Here is an 18,065-nt window from a genome sequence, read left to right on the forward strand (position 1 = left end):
GGGTCTCTGAAAGGGGCGTGGCCTATATAATTAAGTGCGTGTGTTTTTTTTTAAAAGTATTTCTTTAGTGTCATTTACAATTTCAGCCGTCAAACAGTTACCGAATTCCAAAAAGAAACATCGGATTAAAATATCAAGTGCATAATACAAATATAACTTTTAAAAAAATATATCAAGTGCATTTTCACAGATCTTGTCCATATCATATCCATTTCTGCCCACGTGTCACCCATTCGCAATTTGTACTGATTACATCCACTTTGTAAAGCAAATAAGAAAGAGAATGGCCTTTTAGGGCGAGTTTTCCCCATGAAGTGCTCCCGAGAGATCTAGCGCTATGTTCTTTTTCCCTTGTCAGTTGATTATGTGTGGTTTGAGATCGAATGTTTGACTTCAGGGAGGGCCAGAATTATTGGCATCCCCAGTGCCCACGGGATTTAGCAACATAAATGTCTTTAAAGGCTCCCATATATCTTTTGGTCTGGAGGACGCTGCTAATAACTCTGAAATATGGACATTTGTTCCTGACCGTATAATAAATCATTCAGCCAATCTTTAAGCCACGTTTGGCCAGTAGTTGCCTAAATGAGACGAACCACTTAACAGATACCTCTACATTCTCCATGTATCCCAACAGCGCCATGAAGGGGGTGAGTTGTATCTGTATTCCCATCATATGTGTCAGGGCCTTGGTTATCTTTTCCCAGTAGCTGAAGAGCAAGTGGCACGTCCATGCTAGATGGAGCAAATCTCCAACCTCTGCTCCACACCTCCCACAAGTGTCAGTTGTCCGCAAATGATACCAATATAGCCTGGCTGGGGTGTAGTGGGTATGGTGTAAAAGCATAAGGGATAATGCATAGCCGACTACTGGTCGTTATCTTCCCTGTCTGCTGACAGCAGTAGTTCCACTGCTTGTCACTGAGGGGGACTCCCAGCTCAGCCTAGCACCCCGATCGAGACCCACACTCCTCTTCTGCTTGTTCTGATTGGGTGCTGCAATATAGTTGTGAGGCTATTTGCGTGAGGTTAGTTGCCTGAAGCAACGTGTGTAGGTGCAAGCATGGGGGGCTTGGGTAGTTGCTTTGATATTGTTCCTCAACCAAATGTACAAAAATATCTCCACGGGGGGTTGGTATGTTGTCTCTAAAAAAATCCTCTCTGTTCCGAAAACAACCTTCTTCATATAGGTCCGCCCATGTATGCATGTTGAATCTATGAAGCATCTGTTTGCAGACCGCCTTGTGTGTCATGGAGAGGAGGGGCTGGCAGGACAGTTGCAGTAGAGGGGAGTAGAGCATAGGTGCGTGGAGCCACCTAGCCAGACCTCGTCAGGCCGCAGTAGTGCAAGCCACCGTTGTTATATCTGCTTCCGTGCAGTTGTTGTGATTGGTGACCTAGATCCCTGTTCTATCGCTAAGTGGTGGCATTTAAGGAGCAGGGTGATAACCAATATGCAGCAAAGTGTGCTTGGGCCCATAAAAAATAAAATTTCAAATTCCGGGGCTTCAAACCCTCCCTTTGAAAAAGACTGTACTAGTATGTCGCAGCAGAGCCTCGGTTGCTTCCCCCCCACCCCCACCCTAAGCTAAGCGGATTAATTGCGTTTTCATATTTTTAAAAACTGGCAGCCAGAAAAATATAGGAATATTAAGCTTGGGTAGTACTATCATCTTCATTAATGATATGCGGCCCACCATAGACAAGGGCATGGAAATCCAGCGGGTGATGGCATCCGTCAGTGTGTCAATCCACATTAGTTCTTCCTGATCCCTAGAGATGACTACTCCCAGATATTTAATCTCTGAGTCGCACCATTTCAGTTGATAATCTGTGAGGTGGAAGATCTGGGACTTCTCACAGTTAATCATTATTACGGAGAGTCCTCCATAATTTATAAATTTCCGAAGTATTGAGTGGAGACTGACCTGGGGATCTCTTATGTACAGAGTAGTATCGTCGACATACAGGGACATCAACAAATGTCTGATAGGGTATCTTAGTGCATACTCCTAGTGGTGCTGCCTGAGCTTGCTGCCCTATCGTTCAGGCAATGAGGAGGGGTGACAACGGGCACCCCTTCCCGGTACCTCTGGAAATGGTGAAATAAGGAGAGCACACGCCGTTTATTGAGATTCTTGCCTGTGGATGATGGTATAGCAGCTTTATCCAGGATAGGAAAGGAGGCAGGAAGCCCATGCATCTCAATACAATTAGGAGAAAGTCCCATTCCAAGGAGTCGAACACTTTAGAGGCATCTAAAAAGACAACCACCGCAGTTAGGTCCGGGTCGATATCTTGAAGTACTGAGAAGAGGGTACGTAAATTATGAGAGGTTGCTCTCCCTGGTATAAACCAGACTGATCTGGCCTTGTCAGGGATTCCATTAAAAGGTTAAGTCAATTAGCCAGAACTTTAGCCATCATTTTCACATCACAATTAATTAATGACAAGGGTCTGTATGACTCATAAGCGATCGGCTGGTTTGCCAGGTTTTAAAAGGGAAATGATTATGGCTTCTCACTTTGTGGGCAGGAGAACGCCCAATTTCCTCTCAATCCCTCAAAATGTACATTTAGAGAAATTTTAAATCACAAGGTGTCAATGTGTGTTACACAATATCAACTCTCCCCCTTCGTGACCACCCCTCCACACATTCCACCCACTTGCGACAGACTGATGGAGAACCATCTCTCCTTACTCCACCAGGAAGTGGCGGCTCTCTTGGCTAAGGGAGCCGGCCATGTTTGTTATTCTATTTTCGCTACTTTCTCCTGTCCAAGAAGGACAGAGGTCTCTGTTCGATACTAGACCTGCTCTCTTTTAATTTCTTCCTGAGCACGAGAAATTCAAGAGGCTCACACCCACTTAAGTTCTGTCTGCCCTCAACCTGGGAGATTGGATGGTTGCATTGGACTTGCAGGATGCATACTTCCACATTCCTGTCCTGCCTGCCCACAGGCATTACCTGCGGTTCACGGTGAGCCACAAGAACTTTCAGTTTACTGTGCTCCATTTTGGCCTTACCACCATCTCTTTTGTTATGGTGGTGGGTGCAGCTCATCTGTAGAGATCAGGGGTGCCAGTCTTCCCCTATCTCGACAACTAGCTGTTGAAGGCGAGCGAACCCAAAGCAGTTGTCTCCCACCTCCAGACTACAGCAGACCTCCTGCACTCACTAGGGTTCACTAGCAACGTGCGGAAGTCACACCTGACTCCCTCTAATACACCCCCTTTCAGCAGGGCTGTTCTGGACATGGTGCAGATTCAGATTGATCCTCCTGGACAGTGAGCCAAGGATATTTAGGCTATGATACCGATGTTTCAGCCTCTATCCTGGGTTTCAGTGAGACTGACTCTGATGGTGCTGGGCCTCATGGCCTCCTGCATCCTGCTTATGATGCATGCCTGTTGGCATATGCGGGCTCTGCAGGGAGATCTGAAGTTCCAGTGGGTGCAGCATCAGGGGAATCTCTCCGACATGGTCCAGATCTCAGAGGGTAACACAAAAAATCTGAAGTGGTGGGTAATGAACCACGATTGGGTCAGCTGCAGACCCCTCTCCCTTCTCCAACCAGATATGACAGTAGTAAAAGATGCGTCAATCCTGGGATAGGGCAACCACCTGGGAGTGGTGGAGATCAGAGGACTCTGGTCTCCGGCGGAATCCGGATTCCACATCAATCTATTGGAGCTCCCAGCGATCCGGCTGGCATTGAAAGTCTTTCTACTCTCCATCAAGGAAGGCTAGTGCAGTAGTTCATGAACAAGACCACTGCCATATGGTACTGCAACAAACAGGGTGGGTGGGCTTGCGGACCCTTTGACAAGAGACCTTGCATCTCTGGACATGGCTGGAACATCAGGGCATTTCCCTAGTGGTTTAACACCAGGGTGGACGAACTCAGCCGAAGATGCCTAGCGGATCACAAATGGTTTCTTCATCCGGAGGTGGTGCAAGTTCTCTTTCAGCAGTGGGGGGAGCCTTGATTAGATCTGTGCGACACCACCGAGAATGTGCAATGTTAGCACTTCTGTGCTGGAATTTCCAAGGCTGCTCTCGCTTTGAGATGCTTTTCATCTCGAGTGGAGCTCTGGCCTCCTTTTGCCTTTCTGCCAATACCACTCCTGCCCAGAGTTCTCAAGGAGATCAGAAACGACTGGACCCAAGTCATCCTTGTGGCTCCGGACTGGGCTCGGAGGGTTTGGAGTCTCGGACTGTTGAGCATGGCCATTGGTCCTCCGATCAGGTTGCCCCCTCTGGGGTACCTTCTGTCGCTGCAACAGGGGAGGATTCTCCACCCGAACCTATCAATACTACGCACTCATGCGTGGCGATTGAGCAGGAACTGTTGACAGCATTCGAACTTCTGCCTCGGAGTCAGTAATGTAATCTTTGCAGCCAGGCAGCCCTCCAGCAAGACGGTATGTGCCTGCCGTTGGACAAACTTTGTGGCATGGTGTGCAGGAGAAGCCACGCGGAGCCGAATGACGCCACCTACCGAAGTGCAGGGGTATTGCCCACAAAAAAATTCTGTATCCAGTCTGACTACTGTGGATAATTCTACAGTAAGGAATCTGCGGTTAAAGGCTTTACCAGATAACGTGTTACGAAAGGTAAATAATGTGTTCTTTAATGTGAATGGTACATGTGTGTGCATTTGGGCAGGCTCATTAGGGCAGCTGATTCACAGAGATAGAAGTGTGTATCTGATCTTGCACGCTCTGGGGTGCGTGTGTGTGAATATGTGCGTGCATGTGTGCGCGTGCGTGCTTGCGTGCATGTGTATGTGTATGTGTTGGGCCTTTAAGGAGCGTAAGATAGTAAATCCCTTACTAATTGTTCATTCATGGGGGGATAACAAGTGTAATCAGTGTTTCTGCGCTGATTGATGCATGTTTTTCACCAATACCAGGAAGTTTTCATTTTGTTTTTGCTTTGAACTTGATGAAAGCAGAATATGAGATGGGTTTTCCAGTGAATCATGTAATTAGCGATCTTGACAGAATTACTGGCCCTCCGCAGTGAAGGCCCTAGCCTTTGCTGAGTTAGCACCAAGGCAGCCAGGTCTTGGACTGTTTTCAACAATGTGGAAGAGAAAGGTGGAAAGACAGTTTGGTTAGAAAGGGGGCGCCGGATTTTTTGTGGGTGAGGGGTCACACCAAGGGAAGTATTCTTCAGGCCCCTCAGAAATCGGAGGGAAAACATACAGTTCATAGAGTCCTCCTCAATAACTAAATTGATGTTGCGTTCCATTCAGAGGACCTGGAATTACGTGGTAAGAGGGGACCAATTTATGTAGCTGGTACACTAAATTATTAAGTAATGAAAAGCACGACACAGCAAGGAGAAAGAATGATATGGTATACCCTGTAATTGAAGATAAGCTGTACAATAAATGATGTGGCACTGTTATCTTGCTGTTGTGATATTTTAACACACCGGTGAAAGAGTGATTCAGTTTCCATACTAACAGCATGGATTTCTTAGGGGGGAAAACTGTACATGCTCAGCACATCTAATCCAAATTGTATCCACCAGCAATAAATAATTTTGGCTTCCACTGAAGCACTGCAATACCATTGTATTAATACTATTGAAATTACTTCTCAGAGTAAAACAGAGTGATAAAAAATATTGTGTTTGACTTAGGAGCATGTTTTATTGTACATACTTCTTATTATAAAAGGTGTGGTTCATTTGTTCGGGCGCATCAGAGCTATGTTTCAAAACGTATATATAATTTCATAATTTACCTGTGTTCACACTACAGGGCCTCAGTAAGCAGTTTTTGCAGTGCTGGGGGAAGAGGCTGGGGGGTGGGGGGGACACAATTTCATGCAATATCCTCTACCACAATATTGTCAGGAGACAGGGAGATGGGATGTTACGTATGGCAATGCTGTACTTCCCTATACAAAGTCACCTTGATTGTATAGGCATTGTCGATAAACGGAATGTGATTAGGGCTCCCGGTTTTATGGAATTTATTTTTTCAACATTTCAGTCTGTATTTATCCATATTTATTTTTTGCTGACTTTTTCTGTAATTATCCATTTTTATTTTGTAGGTTCTGTATAAATAAAGATGCAATTGGTATTTTTCCACATTTATTTAAATGATAAATGTATACTCACATTTAAATGTCCAAAACGTTTCAGCTCAGCAGTATACAGTGCAATAGCATTAGCTGAAAACACTTGGAGGCAGATTTTCAAGCCCCTTGCGAAACTTTTGCGCCACCATTGCGTCATTTATGTGACGCAGCAGCGGTGTAAACAATACCTCACGTTGTGACACATTTACGTGACGCATCTAGAGAGATGCGTCACGTTGTAAAGCCATGCGCCACATTATACCTGCGTCAGGTATAATGTATGCAGGGTGGGCATTCCGATGCAAGAAAGCCTCGTAAAAGTGACGCAGTGAAATCTAAAAGATTTCACTGCGCCACTTCAACGACGGCACTGCGTCAAAACCTTACGCTGCAGTCGTAAGGAGTGACGCAGCACAATAGGTATAGGCCTTCCTGAGCATTGCTGGAGATGCGTCGTGCTTGCGACACGACTCCAGCAATGCGTGACCTTTGGGCCAAAAGATGTGTGACGCATCTGTCAATCCTTGCCCCATGGTGCGCCGCATTGTAAATGCGAGTTATCCATGGTGGCGCAAGGTTTTTTAGTAAACTAACGCATCTCTGTTATGATGCAGAGATGTGTCAGTTTCTTGTAAATCTGCCCCTTGCATTGTAGAATGGCGTAAATAACTGTAGATCTGGACTTAATTAAGCTTTATTAGGAAATCTATTGTCTTTTTTCATCTCCACTAACTCTCAGTCTGTACACCTACTGGCCTGACACTCATGATTGACAGTAGAGAAAATCATCTAAAAACCTATTTTCTTTATTTTTCTGTATTTCGAAATAAATAAAGTCAGAAAAATAAATAGTTTTTTGTCTGTATTTATCTGTAAAGATCTGTAAAAATGGAAAACTGGGAGCCCTAAATATAATACAGGTCGATATTTCGAACACAATATAGTGACATGACCCCACTCTTGCTATTAAGAAGTAGCCCTTTAGGGCTGAAGATGCAGAATTTTAAAAAGAGGTGGGATGTGTATGGAATTCTAAAGTCCGAGTTTCCTCTTGAAAAAAATGCTACTTTAAAAACAGTGTATGTGCTGCAAGCATGCATTTGTGCGACTAGTCAAACAAAATATCTTCATGAGAAAGAATAGCTGGGCTTCCCCCGTCGCATCTTTTGAGGATGCTTACACTACCTGGGGTACTTTGTAAGCTCACGAAATAGCTGAACACAGCAATCAAGAGCAGAGAGGTGACAGGTAACGTTTGCAAAGCGGCTGGTGCGGCAACCTCGTGCACACCAATGTCGGCACCTTTTGATCTGCCTGAGCTCGAAACAGTATCACAGCATCTGGTGGATGGTGTGCAATGAGCCGCAAAGTCACATTTACTCTACAAGGCTACAGTGGTAGAATTATGTTTCCTAGATTCCCTGGTTATAGGACCACGTGACTGGCTCGCACTTTAAAATATGTTTCCCTTGACGCTTAAATATTAAATATCTTCATTACCCAATGTTAAGGTACTTGGCTGGAAGGGAGTGTGAGATTGCCCTGCCTCCATCCATGTCCTTGAACTTCTGCTACACTGAGATCTTCACAGCAGGCGCATAAAGCCGCCGATCTATCTTACTTATTAAAAACAGGGTGGTACAAGATTCTGCCTGGTGTGTTAACTCATGAAACCACAACTTGCCAGAGAAGTGTCTGTGAAACACAGGGACTCTGCTGATTCGTCTTCTAAACTCCTTAAATGAGTGACCTCGCTATACTGCGGAAATGTATAAAAATGCAGCGACTGCTGGCCATTTCTTTTCATTTGGATTCACATGCCGCGCAGGAGCGTTCGGTCTGGAGAATCCATGCTGTCCATCAAAACAGTTCTCAGCCGTAACCATCTAAAAGTGTGGATTTTAGTGAGTGATACTGGCGGTCACCAGGCTGTGATTGTGTAAAGCGGGGCTGCCCACGGCGACCTGGGTGACTCTGAACGCTTGAGTCTCGCTCCTGAATACGAGACGGCGCACATTGGTAGAGGCTGGGCTTTAAGTGGCCCGGGTCCTGCCGGTGCTCATCACCGGCAGTTCTAAAAAGCAGGTGCTGAGTCGGGTTCCTATCGGGCTCCCCATTTTTGCCCTCACCATCAGGGTGAAAACAAAATCTTAAATCTGCAGCAGTGCCAGCCTTCACTGCCTTTGGGGTAACTTCTAAGAGACTCTTTATGGTTCTTTCAGTCTCATCATTTCAGCACTGAAGCATTTTCAATGTTACATACAGCAAAGCCATAGTACACAACAAACTCCAACTGGCAAAGCCAATAGCCCTGACTTGCTGTAGGTGTAATGTTACTTGTAATATAAATCTGTATGCAATGACAGAAGCAGTAAAATGGCAGTCGGCCGGCACACTAAGCTTAAGCACAGATTTTTTGCATGCATATTTTTAGGCCACGCCCTTAATGACCTCGACCACACCCCTCTGAGGGACCCCTTAGTTTTTTCATCCCAGCTAAAACCCTGGGTAGAGACCAGTCTCAGAAAGCACGGGGGTCGAGTGCGGCTCAGGGTCTGGCAGCTGCTAGTGAGCGGCCCCGGTGCGAGACGCGGTGTCCTGGTGCGGTTTGCAGCACCGTGCCACATTCAGCAGCGCCCACACTTCGTCTGCTGTGCTTTCAGGGCAGCAAGCACGGAAGAGGGAGGCCTGGTATCTTTAATTCCAGCCCCACGTGAATACCTCACGAAGAGGAACCCCAGCACTCCTTTTATTCCAGTGTCATCCTGGCTGGGAGCTAGCTGGAGCTATCAATTTGTATAATACTATCCAGAGAACTCGTTTAAAAACCTCAGAAAGCCAAACATTGCGAAAACACAGTATTTTCTAAATGTATACCTTGGAGATTGCATTAGCTTCTCAATTAACTCAACTAACTCAGATTCATTAGAAAGATTCCAACCTGTGACCTGCAGGCAACGCAAGGATTTCAGCAACAGAAGCAGTAACCCACTGAGCTATCCACATTAAGTCAGCGTGTGGCCTGCATGTTAACAAGCTGTGCTTTGCAGCAGGCACAATAACCTGCTTAGCTGTTTTATGCTGAGTCAGATCTGTGACTAGACTGCACACCTATTCGTCCAGCAAGTGCATTGACTGCCAGAGATATTACCGCGATTGTACCCCGGAACCTGCTGGGTATACAAAGATCTCCGCAGCAGGTGTCATAACCCTGCAAGATATTTTTTTTTTAAATCTGTGAACAATTAAAAAACCCAAAAGAAGCTTTACTATCACAACTGTCCTTGTCAATTTTTTTGGTGGCAAGGTTTAAAAAAAAAAAAATTAAAGACAGATCTAAGGAATTTTGGAGTACGTAAATCAGTACTCCCGCGGTGCTGTTTTACGTACTCTTATATGCCTTCACGAAACCCCCCAAAATATCTAAAATTGGAATAATCATATACAATTAGTACAAACAGGAAGGTTTGTGCCCTCTTGACACTTTTACTACCAGCAGATTGGACATTTCGGGGCGATTGACAAAGCCACGTAAGAGTGCGTAAAAGAATACTCTGTCAGTACTTGTAAATGCGTCTGTGACTGGGCCCTTGCATGTGTGACTGGACTGGCGGGCTCTGCTCCTCAGGACCCCACCCTGTCGTCGCTGCCATCTCTTGGCCCCCTTTCAGAGTAGGCCGCAGTCCTGGCGGGGACATGCATGCGCTCGCAGGGTGACAGGCGCCAGGGAGCCCTCCCAGTAAACTTCTTCAATCCTCAGTGGGCGCCACTTGCACTATCTATACGCACGGGTCGTGCACACTTCCTGTGGTGAGCACCAGCCCCCCCGGAGTGCAGAGGAGTCGTGGTGGTGGAACGTGCCACCTTAAGTGTGAACAGTGACAAGCTGAGATGTCGGGGCAGGTTCCGTTCAAACAAACCACATGCCCAGGGGTGGCTTTGCTGAGAACAATGTTGATATGCTGACACAGAACAAGCATGTTCACGTATTTCTCAGTGCCAGTGTGAGTAAAGCAGACCCCCACCCCTCTGAGAGGGGAGAGCCGGCTGTCGCCCTGGTGCAGCCGCTGCCGGGGTGTAGAAAGAGCCGGGTTACCTGCACAGACCGCAGGCGACCTTTGTTCACCGGCGCAAGGCCTCACTGTTTGATCTTGTGCTGATGCATTAAGTGACTCCTCGAATGACATGAACCGGGTTTCACTTTTATTCCGAGGCACTTCCGATCTCGGAGTAGCTGGAGAGGCATACACGATACACCGAGGCGCACAATTACGGAGGACGGGGAAATAGTCCCATGACGACCCCTCGCCCCTGAGGCACATTTCGGGAGCTCGTCTCCCATCTTTTACTTCTCTTCATTGGGGTGCGAAGGAGGTCATTCGTGAGTCGTCCCATTCCGGAAAGAGTCCCCCACAGCTTATTGTAGGGGCCAATTTCACCCGACGGTGGTGGGGACAGCAGTGCCTTCTTCCACACTCCTGATAGAACACTTTCATGAGCCGGGTAACTCCAGTACTTCCTGTCACTGCGGGTCTTGCCCCATGCCAATAACGCAACGCCGTACCTCCAGTCACTGTGGACCATGCGCGTGCTAATAACGCAATGGCGAGTAAATCCAGTCACTGCGGGCCATGCGCGTGCCAATAACACAACCCAGAGTAGCTCCAGTCACTGCGGGCCATGCTCGTGCCAATAACACAACCCAGAGTCCATCCGCGTGCCAATAACACAACCCAGAGTAGCTCCAGTCACTGCGGGCCATGCTCGTGCCAATAACACAACCCAGAGTCCATGCGCGTGCCAATAACACAACTCAGAGTAGCTCCAGTCACTGCGGGCCATGCGCGTGCCAATAACGCAATCCAGAGTAACTACAGTCACTAGGAGCCATGGGCGTGTCAATAACGTAAGGGCGAGTAACTCCAGTCACTGCCGGCCATGCGCGTGCTAATAACGGAATGGCGAGTAAATCCAGTCACTGCGGGCCATGCGCATGCTAATAACGCAATGGCGAGTAAATCCAGTCACTGTGGGCCATGCGCGTGCCAATAACACATCCCAGAGTAACTCCGGTCACTAGGAGCCATGCCATGGGCGTGTCAATAACGTAAGGGCGAGTAACTCCAGACACTGCAGATCACGCGCACGCCAATAACACAACGCCGGGTCACTCTAGTCACTGCGGGCCATACCATGCCAATAAAAGGCCAAGTTACTCAGTCACTGCGGGCCACGCGCACGCCAATAATGCAACGCTATAACTCCAGTCAGAACGGGCCACGAGCACACCAATAACGCAAGGGCTTGGTGAATTGTGAAGACACTTGAGTGTTGACCCCCAAGCATCTGGTCCTGCAGAGAACTCTGATGGGCCGAGCCTCGCTTTCGGTTGGGCTGGGAATTCTTTGATATTGTTTGAAGGAAAAAAAGGGGGTACAATTATCTAGGGTGGACATCTGAGAATCACAATGGCCTCCACGTCCTCAGGTGTGGTCTACATGTTGCGGCTGTACTATTGCCACTCCGGGTCATTTGGCCTTCGTCAGGCCCACAGACGTTCCCCAAACAGTATTATCGGAATCCACTAGGGATTCCACTTTCATTGACAGTGAAAACATGCACACAACGACGCAGACATTTCACCCATCACTATTTGTTTTCTTCTTCTCGGCAGATACTATACTCCGGGACCATGCCCTCGTACAAAACCTGCAGGCTGGCACATCATTTATTTCCCGGCTTTCACATTTTATGACGTTCTGTCGTTCTGTTCTGTGACTTTGGTTGAGTTTTGTTCGAAGGACGGTGTCTAAACATTAATAAAGTATGACTTGACTTGAAGTGTAGAATGCCATGATTTTGAATGCAATCGGTGCGTCGGGCCGCCTTGGCTTTTAGTCCATCTGATGTCACTAAAATGACTACCATTTAGTTGAACAACAATAACACCCAGTCTTAAAGTGCTGAAACATAGATCTCTTGTTGCTGGGCGCCATGTGGGTCCTTACTGGAATTGCTCCTACCAGATAGTTGTTTCTCTGAGCAGGGAAGGGGCGCTGCAAACAGAATATTCGCCCTAGCGAAGTCTCCAGGTCCGACAGAGGAACGCCTGGGCATTTTCAAAATGTCCAAAACAGTCACAAACCTGCTACCCAAATTGGACAGCACGGTCCCAAAATATGTGTTTAATATCGTGAAACATGTTGTGATCATTCATGTTTTAGACTGCGCTATCAGCATCTGAAGCACACACTTAATTTAAATGTACAGGGAAATATGCATTGTGTGGTAGGCCTGGTCACTTGGGAAGCCGCTACCTTGCCCTCTGTGAATGTCCATACAGACATCTAAGGCCTTGGAGTTATGGTGAGCCCCCCAGAGGGGCGAAGGCTTATTTTCCAGCGCTATTTTTATTTGCTTCCAGGGGTTACATTTATAAGACTTTCCCATCTCAAGTATAAGTCTACAAAACAATTATATGCATTTTATCTCCGTCTAGCGGATTACTTATATTCGCCCTTCACACCGATAAGTAATGATTGAATGAAGGCGGGAAGTATGCTCCGCGGGTTCAGCGCTTGCTGCTCAATTCTGTGTGCGTGATCTGCCCGTCGCCTTATAGAATCCCGCCAGTGTTGCCTCTGGCTTCCATACTTTGGAGATCGATAAAAGATTTACCCATATGATCTTAATTCTAAAAACGTTCTGCCTAAAGCAAGCACTGCTAACGATTGTTAATAATGTTCTGAGGAACATTAGAACACGCAGTAGGGGAGGGGCGGGGGTCGAAACACGGAGACCTGGGCCTAATCCCAGCTTTGTGCGGCTCTGTCACAGTTACTTCATCGCCGGCCTTCCCTTCACTTTGCGCCAAAAATGTAAAGTGCTAGAATAGAAACGAAATACTGCCTCTGCAGCTGGACGTCACCTGTGCTTGTCCCTGCTACGGAATTCAAGGGGAATGCAGCCAGGGCCACTGCAATTATGCTGTTCTGTGGGCGCAAACATTTCCGCATAATTATGGATTTACTGTAATTCCACATACTCTATCATCTGATGCATAATTTGCTGATTTTAACAACAACAACAAATCTGGCTCAAACGGATTAAGAGTTAATAAATCGTGGCCCCTGGCAAAGGTTGACTGGCCTTACAGTTGCTTTTTGCTGCATGCCGATGTTAAACTGGTACTCATGAAGTGAGACCTTGCATAGCTGGTGTTAACATGTGTAGACATGACAAAATAATAAAGTAATATCGTCACCAAATGTGCGGCATGACGTCTTTTATATTGCCTTTTCATGCTGCATAATTTAGCCAACCCTGCCACATAAATTGCCTGGTCGTTGCCGCATAACTCCAGCGGCCCTGGGTGTAGCTCCTGTAAGCACAGAAGGGCACCCATGGGACTGGACACAGAGAGCAGCGCACGGGCCGGCGCCTCCTCGTCAGCCATGATTCAGTCCACAGAATCCCATCTCACATTTTGATGTCATCTGTTCGGAACCGCTCCGAGTCACAAGGAAGGCGCTATATATTACACAAGAGAGAAAGGGCGACCTGTCTTCGCAGTTTGATAAACAAACTTAAACGATGTGTAAGGTCCGTCCTAACGGGACGGTTGCAAATGGAACTAGTTGTCGCCCTTGACTTGCGGCGAAAAAAAAAATCAAACATGGCAAGCGCGTTGGTGTCTGCCGCTCACTACCTACCCGCTGAGGCCAAGGTAACCCGCAGAGCGCACGCACCATGTGTATGTGCACATCACTCAATTGTGTAGCTTGTCATGCAAAGCAGGCGCTCCAAAGCGCTGTAGTTAAGCTAGCACATAGTGACCCGGGTAGGTAGAGGAGCTATGCAATCTCTTGCGTGTGTACACCCAGGTGACCTGGCTCTCTCTTAATAGGTACACCATCCCAAGACAAGACACCCGGCTGGCACGGACCCCAGCTGTCACCCGTTGTCGTGAACAAGAAATAAAGCCCCCCCCCCCCCCCCCACAGCCAGCCACAAACTTTTCCCTTTTTAGCATAAACCTTTAATCCCTCTTCGAACATGCCCGAAATAAGAATCATTGCTGTAGCGCTTACGCCCCCCAAAGACCACAACGCGCTGACATTTGGCTTAAGCAGCGGAGATACCTGCAGTGAAGCTGCGGGATCTGCCTGTTATGTTGTGAGGTTGGCCCCGAGAGGACCACAGGGCAAAGGAGGGGGCATCAGAGAGGGCCATCAGTAGGGTCTGGAGTTCAGTGAGGGTTCCTAGCATACCGTTTCACACCTGCCCGGCCCCATGCCACCCTGCAGTGGACCGGCCCTGCCAACTTCAGGCTCTATCGTGCCAACGCGCGCTCTCGAGCAGACCTCCCTGGAAACAGAGTGCCGGCACTTTAAAGCGCCGAGCTCGGAGCGGCTGGCATCTATGCGCGCGGGCGAGCTGCGGTTCCTACCGTGGTTCCTCCTGGGCTTGGCCTGCTTGCGCCGCTTCCCTCGGGGGTCCTCGGCCATGGTGGCTGCGCGCCGAGCCCTGTCCGCTCCTCACATGTCGGGCAGCCCCCGGCCTCTGGCTCTCACGCACATGATGCTCGGGTGTCTCCCCGCTGTCAGCCTCCCCCACATGATGTCACTGCCAGTAGAAGGGGCTGGGCGCCGTGACTCAAAACTCCAGGCCAAGAAGAAAGCACGGACGAAAGGAGTTCGCGACGGAGAAACAGAGAAGTATTTTTAGGCAAGCGCCGAGGGCGCACCGTACCCTCTTCCTTGGGTGTGGCCGTCACTGGGGGGCGTGTGCCCCTCGCAGTGCCAGCTTTCGCGTTGGTTTGGAGCGAAGTTTTCGGCTAATGTGCGCAGAAAATACATTCTGTGGTGACGACGGCTCATTTTATTGTATCTAATAATATACAGATCTCACATCTACCAGAGACGAGGGGGGGGGGGGGGGGTCGCCCGAACCGGGCTGAACATGTGACCTATGCTGAACTCGGCAGGATCTGGGAGGGGCTCATCTGTGTGGGATACAAAACACTTATATAAAAAAGTTATTCCTATTATAAGATTATTTGTAATGTTTTTTGTCGGCCCTGCTTTTCGCTGGGCTACAGATCACGAAAGGCCAGTCCTAGCGGTGTGATCAGTTTTTGGAGACAGCCAGGAGGTCCTCACCAGACTCCGAAGATGGTCAGTCTCAAAGGGTGATCAGTTATCTGCTCGTAGTCACTGTCGAAGTATCGAGGCATCATTCACAGGTGGCACCGCCGCAGCCTCGCTTCAGGTCTTAGGGGCTGAGCCGAGCGCTTGGATCCAGTTGTATGTTAGAAAGGGGGTTGAGGCGCAAGGGCAGAGTGACTCTTGGGCAGTACAAACACCAGGGGCATGGGAATTATGCGGCAACGAGAAATCACATTATGCTAGTAGGTTGGAGAAATTATGCAGCAAAGAAAATCAAATGATTCAGTATTATGCTGCACATTATGTGGCTTTATTATGTTACCCTTTTTGACATTTTAACGGATTATTAGAAAACGAATCACAACGGAGAAGAAAATATAACATGTTATCAAGTAATGAAACTATTCAGGTACAACACATCCTATTTAAAATATAATTCATCAAAAAGTCATGATTTTGCCTTGTATAGAAACACCATAAAAAATAGCCCATTCTAAGAGCCAGAGTAAAAGTTCGTGTAAAACTTGCAGTTATATTCAGCAGAAAACAAGTCTACACATACACGCTGGTTGTGTATTTGTGGTGTCTCACTATCCTTTATTCAATGCGCCTCTGTATATAAGCGATTTACCAGAGCACTTTACATCTGTAAAAAAAAATCCGCTGAAATTAGCATCTAGTGACATATATATTCTAATGTATGCGGATGACATTGTGATTTTAGATCTTACGCCAATAGGACTCCAAAGAAATTTAAACGCATTAAGTAGCTATGTAGATGATAATTTTTTAGTCCCAAATACCTCGAAAACCAAAATTCTACCTTTTAGGTCGGATCTTCACTCAAACCCTACAGAACTCCTCTCATCTACGACACATAGGTCAAAAGGCGGATGCCCATGTAGGAGTATTGTTGAGGCTATACTCCTCCTCTGGAAATAAACATTTCCAACCTATGTTAGAGGTATATCGGATGAACTTCCCGCCTATTTTAACCGATGGTTTAGAATATACGCAGATAAAAACCTGGAAATCAGTAAAAACGAGAGAAGGGAATTCATTACGGAGACTAATAAGAGTAAATCAAGCTGTCCCTGCCCAAGCATTACATCTGGAATTCTCCTTAGTCAGCATTTATGCAAGGGCCATCTCAAATCTAATAAAATGGGATTACCATCTTTTACACGCCGACTCTGGTACTTTAAGGCACATTTTATTAATTGGAAACCTTTAGAGAAGAGTCGTCGCGTTACACGTTTAACAAGAACCTTAATACAGCTTTTAGCCTATCCCATTGCACGGTAGCACTTTTAGAAACTTGGACTCCGGCACTTCTGAAGCTCTTCTTAAAGAATATGACTTCTAAATTAAGTTTCGACCTGGACGTAGAGCACTGTCTTCAATTTAAACATTATATAGAATATACAAAAACTATGGTATATAAATCCCCCAAGAAATATATATACTTTTTATTAGATCATAGGATTTGCCGCTGTATTCTCTTACTGAGGTTGGAAATCCTCCCCCTGAATGCACATACAGCAAAGTGGAATAATTCTGAAAATGCAACAGGGCTCTGTGATTTATGTAAGGGAGGATTGCAAGATCTAACTCATGTTTTAACGTGCTGCCCAAATCCTACTCTAGTAGAAGCTAGGTGGAGATATATAAGGCCTATTAGAATCCGATACAATGTTCCTTCTGTACAAAGCGTAATCACCGGGCAAATTTGTTTGTTGCCAACTCTATACATTTTAAAAGATTTTCTTAAAGCTGTTTTAAAATTGATGATGCTAACGATTTTAAACTTCTAAATATCAAAAGTCGATTTTATGACCAATCTATAACAGATCTAATTTAATTTTTTTGACAAGCTCTATGTAAATCTTGAAAAATAACTACCAGACGAACATATGTTTTACATGTTTCAAAGTGGTATAAACTCTTAAACAGATTTGAGTTAAAATCGTTTTAAAAAGCTATGATGAATAGATTCAGCAACATAAATGTTTAAAGTTGATGATATGAGTTTTCTGCTGAATGTCTTAAAATCATGTTTGTATATTTGTTGACTTCAGTCGAGGTCTATATCAAATAAAATAAACTTAAACTTAAACTATGCACCCCAGACATGTTTTAAAGCTGCCATTCAACTCGTTTCACACATGAGACCCATGTAGGCACCAACATGTAATAATAAACACTCCTGAAGACCAGCTGTGTACTCTACATAATTATATGTGTCCCACTTGTAGGCAATGTACGGTTCAATACACAAAACCCTTAAAAAAGAAGTAAAATGCTTCGGCTTCTTTCTAAACCGTAACATTGTCTGGAAGGTACGTTGCATTTGCACAAATAATGAAAACCATTGTCAGAACAAAGGAGTCATACTTTCGACATTGTTTACATTACATTAATGTATACATAATGAGAGCAATCAACATTCAAAAAGTGCCCACTTAACTCTTTCAGGGTGTTGTCCCTCATTTGCACCTTGTGGACTGCATTTTTAGTAACTTTTGATCTGTTTGAACTAGAGACTTTTTTTGTTTCTTGAAGTCTGAAATTATGCAGCAGACGGTGGATTATGCAGCCAGTGCAGTAAATCATTAATTTAGCACCTGATACACCGCAGTCAGAATCCCAGTTCCAGAGGATCTGGTAAGGCCTGCGCATATTGGTTATGTCCCTGGATGCTAGGCTGCTGGGGCAGGGAGATGGCCTGGAAGAGGCAGCTGAGAGTGCTTCCACAGCACCCAACCTCTGAGCATTGGTCCTTGGCAAATGAAAGCCTTG

General features: G+C 46.3%; 1 protein-coding gene across 1 annotated transcript in view; it reads right to left on the reverse strand.

Moving 5' to 3' along the window:
• The window catches only part of LOC146856451 (zinc finger E-box-binding homeobox 2-like), a 510,780-nt gene extending 495,892 nt beyond the window's left edge, over positions 1–14,888 (reverse strand). Inside the window, exon 1 of the mRNA XM_085654619.1 lies at positions 14,549–14,888. Coding sequence (XP_085510745.1) covers positions 14,549–14,606 — 58 coding nt within the window. The 5' untranslated portion in view covers positions 14,607–14,888. The remainder of the gene's footprint in view (positions 1–14,548) is intronic.
• Positions 14,889–18,065: the final 3,177 nt, after the last annotated feature.

The sequence above is a fragment of the Triturus cristatus genome, chromosome 4_1 (genome assembly GCF_964204655.1).
Source record: "Triturus cristatus chromosome 4_1, aTriCri1.1, whole genome shotgun sequence".
NCBI classification, from domain to species: domain Eukaryota; kingdom Metazoa; phylum Chordata; class Amphibia; order Caudata; family Salamandridae; genus Triturus; species Triturus cristatus.